This window comes from Camellia sinensis, chromosome 3 (assembly GCF_055761805.1).
Source record: "Camellia sinensis isolate YWXY chromosome 3, ASM5576180v1, whole genome shotgun sequence".
Taxonomy (NCBI): Eukaryota; Viridiplantae; Streptophyta; class Magnoliopsida; order Ericales; family Theaceae; genus Camellia; species Camellia sinensis.
This window is the reverse complement of record NC_138963.1, coordinates 29,083,545-29,091,423: the sequence shown is the minus strand read 5'-3', so window position 1 is coordinate 29,091,423 and position 7,879 is coordinate 29,083,545. Positions and strand designations below refer to the sequence as shown.

At 35.0% G+C, this 7,879-nt stretch overlaps 1 protein-coding gene and 1 long non-coding RNA gene across 5 annotated transcripts; both read left to right on the top strand.

Moving 5' to 3' along the window:
- Nucleotides 1–523: 523 nt before the first annotated feature.
- LOC114314911 (uncharacterized) lies at nucleotides 524–2,220 on the top strand. The gene is made up of 6 exons (XR_014363678.1): nucleotides 524–785; nucleotides 925–1,066; nucleotides 1,447–1,628; nucleotides 1,716–1,786; nucleotides 1,899–2,010; nucleotides 2,171–2,220. It is a non-coding gene; the product is annotated as an uncharacterized LOC114314911 (long non-coding RNA).
- A 1,176-nt stretch (nucleotides 2,221–3,396) lies between these two features.
- On the top strand, nucleotides 3,397–7,375 carry LOC145820943 (putative LRR receptor-like serine/threonine-protein kinase At1g63430). 4 transcript variants are annotated; one of them, XM_082917611.1, is made up of 5 exons: nucleotides 3,403–3,434; nucleotides 3,935–4,140; nucleotides 6,455–6,558; nucleotides 6,927–6,975; nucleotides 7,139–7,375. In XM_082917611.1, the coding sequence occupies exons 1-4, from the start codon at nucleotides 3,419–3,421 to the stop codon at nucleotides 6,964–6,966; spliced, it is 366 nt and encodes a 121-aa protein (XP_082773737.1). In that variant the 5' UTR covers nucleotides 3,403–3,418; the 3' UTR covers nucleotides 6,967–6,975; nucleotides 7,139–7,375. The 4 variants fall into 4 exon arrangements, 3 of the variants coding, with proteins under 3 accessions (XP_082773737.1, XP_082773736.1, XP_082773735.1); XM_082917610.1 differs by having other exon boundaries at nucleotides 6,927–6,987; XR_014362988.1 differs by lacking the exon at nucleotides 3,935–4,140 and having other exon boundaries at nucleotides 3,397–3,434; nucleotides 6,927–6,987.
- Nucleotides 7,376–7,879: the final 504 nt, after the last annotated feature.

Here is a 7,879-nt window from a genome sequence, read left to right as displayed (position 1 = left end):
ACTTAAGGACTTTCATATGACAACATCTGACGTGAAGAACAGGTAAACACCGACTTAAAAGACTTCGACTGTCTTCTGTCTTCTCTTTCCTGTATGTTGCACAGATATTAGTTCTTTTTCCAGTAGCTAGGAAATGCCTCCAAGGCTGGTTTAGGAGTGAATGAGCTAAGCTATCTTATTCAGTTTCTGATAGTTTTTGTGACATTTTGGTGGATGTTCATGATTATGCACATCCACTGATCATTCTCATCATCCATGGTTTTACTATTGATATTATCAGTTTGCTAGAAGGGTGTAACGTGAATTTGGATGATATGAAAGTTGACTACAATAGAACCTATATGCCAACTGGAATGTAAGTGTTCTTATCATTTGGTTAAAAATGCCAGATCCATGTTTGTTAAAAATATACCATGTTTGTATTTGGATAGAGCTTTGTATATGTTGAAAAGTGAAGAAGAAAAAAAAAAGAGAAAAAGTTGTCATAGAGCTTTGTATTTGGATACCTAAACAGCATAAGATGTTGGGTTTTAGTTCTTTTTACAAAGTTTTGTTGCACTGTTAAAAGGTTTATTGCACTGTCAGTATCTTCTGTTGTTGTTTGGTTCTCTGTTGTTCTTTGACTAAAACCTTAGTGGTCAGTTTGGCCCTTATATGCTCGTTCTCTCGTATGAGGAGTCATCTCAATTTAGGAATCTCCAAACCAGAAGAGGTTTCAGATGATACAGTGAAAGCTGTGGCTGCTACTTTAAAGAATTCTACTTTTCTTAAGGTTTCTGAAGATGGTGAGTTTTGAAAATTTTTATATTTCTGCCCTGTTTGGATGCTGAGAAGATATGGAAAAGAAAATTAAGAATTGTAGCTTGTGTCTGGTTTTATTTCTTTTGATATTGAGCAGAATTACATATTGGTTGTGCGTTTTAGGTAAGAAGATTGGTAGGGCTACTGAGCTTTGCCGCTAGATGAGGTCATAGAACAATCAAACAGTAGGACAATTGCCGCATCACCCCTAGAGTATGATGTCAAGCTTGAACATGTGGAATCCTTCTTTGGTCAGTTTGCCAAGGTATTGGTTTCACCCCTTTCCCCTTCATTTTCTTTTCTTTTTCTCAATAATTTAAGTACTTTTGAGCATGCCTATCCTTTTGTAGAATCTCCTAATACTTTTGGTTTTGAAACCTGTCTTGCTTTCAGTTTGTTTCCATTGGTGTATAATGATTGTGACTAAGTACAAGGAATCATCAAAATATATATTCATGTACATATGTGCCAGTGAGGATAACAGACAGTGAAATAGGGAGTATGCATGTATAAAGTCAGATGGTGTTGATTGTGTGAGAGCAAGTTTGGATTACACCAAATTATAGTTTGTCCCTGTGACGTTCTTACTAGCTCTTTCCCATCCACAGATGATGCCCTGATTTGAGTTTACTCTGCTCGTAACAGGTTAATAATGTGAGGATGCCTCGCCATATTGTAGACAAAAGGTTATTTTGTGGCACTGCTTTGGTTGAGTTCTCAACTGACGAAGATGCGGCTAGCACATTTCTTGCTTGCACCATGCTTCTCTACTTCACCTTGCTTAAGCCCCTTTGAGGCACCATAGGCTTGCCTCACCTCTCGCATAGGTGATCGCTGTTGATTTTATGGATTTTAATTAATTATTTGTTTATTTTTAAATTTTTGTCTCACTTGGAATTCTGTGTTTTGTTCAGTGTCTGCTCTTTATGCCTTCAATGAAACTATAAATGAGGACCCACTTATGGCTTTGTCAAATTGGAATAAGGTAGATGCAGATCCTTGTGACTGGTCTGGCATATCCTGTTTAGGTGTTTAGGTGGCATATTTCATATCTCTTTGTGAGGATAACCTGCGTCATTCAATGATATGTTTTTTAGCACTTCAAGGATCACATGACGAGGATCACATGAAAATCTGACATGTCAGCCGATATCAAGTGAGGAAGCTATTGAAACTGCCAAGCTTCTTGCATTGAAAGAAGGTTTGCTGGTAAGAACATAATTTTTCATATTATTCAACTGCGGGTCTTATAGGCATTTTTATATCACTGTCCTCTCTAAAAATTACTGAACTCTTAAGTTCATGTCTTAGGTTTTTTTATATTTTTAGTTCACAAGTTTGATGGTGCTTGTGGTAACATGTATTGTAGGTAGGAATATCATCTGGTGCTGCTGCGGCTGCTGTAATTAAGATAGCTAATGGAAAACTCATTGTTGTAAGTTTGATTTTCTGCATACAAGTTCAGCTTTGCTGTTTTGTTCTGTCATTTGTGTATATTTTGTTCTCAATTGGGCAAATTTTAATGTACTAGTAGATATTGCATGGTAATTTGGCTGAACACAACATTGGACAAATCTCAGAATTTTAACCACCTACAAATATTCTATTGTTTGTTTTTGACAGGTGGTGTTCCCCAGCTTTGGAGAGCATTATCTGTCATCTGTGCTGTTTGACTCCTTGAAGCGTGAGGCAGAGAATATGACTTTTGAGCCCTGAGATTTTTCCTAGCTTCAGAAAGGTGATAATATGTCAAGTTTGTAAGGTTGCAATGCAGTTTTGATCTGGGCGCTTTTGCTTTGGTTCTTCATGCCTTTTAAATAAATCTTGTGAATATTACTAGTTTAGTTGATGTTTGTGTCTGCAAGAGGGTATGTTGGCTGGGTTTTGGTCTCACCTCTATAATTTGAAATAAAACAAAAGTTTGATGCTTAGAATATGCTCAGAATAACTTCTTTTCCCTAATATATTTAGTTAGTAAGAAAGATAGTTGAATTGCTAGTATATTATTATTTGCTTGGGCATAAAGTATATTGAAATGGTCAATGCTAATTTGATAAAAGGAAATTTAGCTTGACAACTGGTAGTGCAATCAAAGATAGAGAGGCATTCCCTTCATTTTCTGAATTTAGCACTACTTGCTCCCTAATTGTGCCTTCGCATTAAGAGAACTGATATTTTGCACAAAATTGCCAAAAGCTCCTGAGAGGAGCTATGTTTATGTTTGGATTGGATCGTGAATTTATTATTAAGGGAAAGAAAAATGGAAATATACACAGGATAAATTACACTTTCTCCCCCATAGAGTATGATTCTTTTCTCACTTTGGCCCTTGATAAAAGATTCTTTTACTTTGATCTCTAAATTGTCAAATTTTCTCCATTTTTAGTCCAAATTCTAATAATGGTGCCATAAGAACTTTCACTTTCCTTTACTCTCCTATTCTCTTCCCTCCTCTATGCACCTTATCACCCCAATCCACAACTGACCACCTGCCCCTCCTGACCTACTACCTGATCTCTTCCACTAGCCTCAATACTTCAACTTGCAGCCTCTTTACTTGAATGATTTTTTTTGATAACTCAGGATAACTCAGGTATCCTCGAGTGACAAGGATCACATGACGATATACATAGGTAAGCTCTTTTATATCTTCCACATTGCATCTTAAGAAGCATGGATTCGGACATGTCAACATGAAAATCTTCACAAATGTTTCCCATGACATGACACATGGGAAACACACAAAATATATTATTTGTATTATTATATATATATTTATAATTTATATATTTATTATATGTTATATATAAAGATAAATAATTACTATATGTCAATATATGAATTTTTAAATCAGATAATAATTTTTAAGTTTAAATGAGGGTAGATATGATTTATTTTATTTTTGTTTTATCATTGGATTCTAAGTTATTTGATTCAAACTTGTAATGTGCTTCATGTGTCTAAATGTTGGGAACTGTCTGACAAGTAGAATGGAGTGTCAATGTCCTACACTGTCGGACAAGGCATGTTACCTTCTTAGAAGTGTCCGTGCTTCTTAGGTTACATCTAAGATTCAAAGTTGTGCTCTTTAAATATGATAGATCTAATGTTGACTTTGGTGGAGTCTATACAGATTCTGAGATGTTGAAGGATGTATTGAGATTTAGCAGACAAGAACTCGAAGTAGCATGTGAAGATTTCAGCAACATTATTGGGTCCTCTCCAGACAGTCTAGTCTACAAAGGGACCATGAAAGGTGGGCCTGAGATTGCTGTAATATCGCTTTGCATTAAAGAAGAGCATTGGACAGGCTATCTTGAGCTTTATTACCAGAGAGAGGTAAAGTAATTAGATTGATGGTGAACGTAATTAGATATGTGACAAACGACTTTTAAAATCTCACTTATTTTTACAATTTAGGTAGCTGATTTGGCAAGATTAAATCATGAGAATACAGGTCACATATTACTGGGTTATTGCACAGAGAGTAAACCATTTACAAGGATGTTGGTTTTTGAATATGCATCAAATGGGACATTGTATGAGCACCTCCATTGTAAGAGTAAAGCTTGTTATTTCTAATAATTGTAAGAGAGCAATGATGAATCTATTGCTTTTAGGATTTGCAATGATATACTTCTTTCTTTACAAACATATACTTTTAAGAAGAGGGATAAACATTTAATAATTAATTGCATTTGAAAGTGGAGTGAAAATTAGTCGAATAGATTTCTTTTCTTACTAGGATACTTGATAAAAGAACATTTAATTTAAGAATTGTAAAAGTAATGGAAGGAGAGTCTCGTTACACAACATAAGTTAATGGTATTAGATGTATGTATGTATGTATTAGGAGATGGAAGTGAAACTGTAACATAAGTAGTCACCTGTGAATTTGATCGTCGAATTGTAAAAGTAAAACTTTGGCTCTCTTTAGGAATAGAATGTTAAGTCAGGAAAATGGACTTCTACTCTATTATTGTCTTGGTCTTTAATCTGCCTCAAGTCAAGCACTGTAGCAGAACTGGAGGGTGAGCATGGCTGCCTTGTTGTTCTGTGAGCATGGTGGTTGATGCTGACATGGTCCCAGGTGTGTTCTGCTGGTATGTTTTTTTTTTTTTTTTTTTTTGTTTTTTTTCTCTGCTGTGATTCTGCTCTAGGAATACCTTTGGGGGTGGGTGAGGGTAGCAATGTGGATCAAGTGACTGTGAATGCTACTGTGTTAAGGTGAGCTGGGGGTGGGCCAAGCCACTGCTAGTATGATCCTTGCTGTGTGTGGGTGGACTGGAGTCACAGGCTTATGCAGCTTGAGTTGGTTTTGGTTAAGGTTCTAGTATGTTAAGGAATTGATTAAACTCAGAGTGGCTTTGTGGATTAAAAGCAACACTGCAGGGTTTTACTACTCAGTACAGGATGTTGTTTCCCATATCCAACAAATTAGAACCCCGTCAAAGGTTATTTAATGGTGTATGCTATTACTCTATGTTGCTGCTCTGAGGCTGCTATTTGGTCTGCTGATGTTCTGCTTTGAAATTGTTCTGTTTTGTTGATGGACTGTTTGGTTGTTTTGTGTTGCTGAAGTTGTTTCTGTTCTGCTTTGAAGTTGTTCTGTTTGGCCTACTGTTCGAAGCTGTTTTTGCTGTGTTATTGTTCTATTTTTCATCTTTTGGTTGCTCTCGATTGACTTCTCTCCAATCTTTGTGCACTTTCCGATTTGTTGATGTAATTTTGCATGTTTTTTGCTTTATCATCAATAAATCTTTATCTTTGCTGTTAAAAAAAAAGAAAAGGAAAATGGACTTCAATCTAGGAAACTAATTCTTTGTGGTGTGAGATGGCTACACTCATATTAATAACATTAGAGGATTGATACAATCTCAATATACTTTTAGATGTAGAAATGGTTCAATGGCCAGGTGTCCTGTTGGAAAACACAGTAAAAATCTTCATATACATCTTTATAGTGGTATACATTTTGGTTATACAAATAATTAATGGAAAATGCTAACGACTGCCCATAGGGTTGTCATTAATGTTGGTAGATGCGTAAAAAGTGTATTGAAATTGGTAAAAGTGTATAGAAATATGTAAAAGTGTTTAGAAATGTGTAAAAATTATCTTGAAAATCAAACTTTTGTCTTTTTGCTTCACTAACAGTCTATCAACACAAATTATTCTCTTAGAAATTGAATTATTAATCGTCCACCAAAATACCAAATTTAAAACTTATTAATTATTGAAGTTTATGAACTTATTAGGTAATTATTAAAAGGTTAACCGTGCTTATTAGGTATATAATTTCTTTATGTCAGTAGCTTTAGGGGAATTGAGTTCTATCCTTTTTTGTATTTTTCTTTCATGATCTTGTCAATTGACCTTGCTTCGGGTCTTTGTCATTTTTGTAAAGCTATGGTTATAATTTTTGCATCATATGAAGGTAATCTTTTATTTTTTCGGAGGCCAAGCAAGTGCCACAATCTCTACATTACAAGAATCGGCAATTATGTTTTGAAGTTTGATTCATTCTTAGTTTTATAAATAGGATGTGGTATTAATTGTTAGTTATATTTATTTACTAATTTGGCTTGCATTATGCAGAAATCCAATATTTCTGGCTTGAAAGTGCTCTTATTATTTCTTAATAATTTGGCAGGTCCATGAGAAGGATGTAATTGGTATCACACATCACTCCCACAGAAACCTTGTCGCGACATATAGCGAAGACTGCACGATGAAATTGTGGAAGCTTCCTCAGTGGTTGGTGTTTCTGCTGTTAGTCTAAAATGCAATTTAGGTTGCCATTCCTCGAATTTATGTGCTATGTTATTGCCTATTGGGAAATTGGAAAGTAAGAAAATATTTATTGTGCTGAAGGGCCCACTTCAGGTGAATTGCAAATTTTAGGTCATTTAAAGGGAATGGAGCTTTGATAGTTAACTATGCCCGAATAAGTTCATGTTAGGTCTTCAATAACTCATCATTTGTAAGATATGCTACATAGAGAAGTAATTAGTGTCTGATAGAACTGCTCAACCTCCAATTAGCAATCATTGAATTTTATTTGTGTTGGAGTAGGATTTGACAATGACACAGGTATTTAACTTTTTTGCTTATCTTACTGGCAGGGTTGTTATGGCTGTTAGCTTATTAATCATCGTGTATTGAAATTTGCAGGTACAACAACAGGTACAGTTTTATTATGCCAGCTAGTTGTCTTAATACGATGTACATGTTTATAGGATTTAATTGATTTTTGCAAAGATACGGGTTTGCAATCCAATGTTGCTGCCATTATCATGCTTCTCTGATAAATTTTCCAATTCTGTTTCTTTATTAGGTGCCTTACATCACTACTGCTTTGATGGATGCGAAGCTTGGCACAAAAGGGCGCAAGGATCTTTTTGATTGGCTATCAAGGCAACTTAGTGGATTAAAACTTAGAATATGAATTATGTATTGTGTTGAATAGTTAATGAATTAAAACTTAGTGGATCTTTTTGATTGGCTATCAAGGCAACTTAATGTATTGTGTTGAATATGAATTGAAAACTTAGAATAGTTGTATTGTGTCGAATGTTAATAATTCAGTTAATTTGAATGATGCTTTAAAATTATAAGTTTATTATGGATTGATTGAATTATAACATCATTACAGGTGTATTGTTTTCCTGCTTTGATGACCAATTTATTAGTCGCGACATCCAAAATTATTTTTTTTCGCAAAAAATGACAATTGCCGACCAAGAGTTTTGGTCGCAAAAAATACATGTATTGCCGACCAAAACAGTTCTTGGTCGTGGAATCTCACTTTTGCCGACCAAAAGTTTTGGTCGCGAAAAGACACAAATGGCGACCAATTTTTTTGGTCGCGAAATGTGATAAATGGCGACCAAAAAATTTGGTCGCAAAATGTAATAATTGGCGACCAAACTTTTTGGTCGCCAAATGTGACAATTGGCGACTAAGAAATTTGGTCGGGAAAATATCACTTTTCGCGACCAAAGTGTTTTGGCGACAAAATAAATTAGTCGCGGTAATTAAATATTTAGCGACCAAAAATTTAGTCGGCAAAATCCAA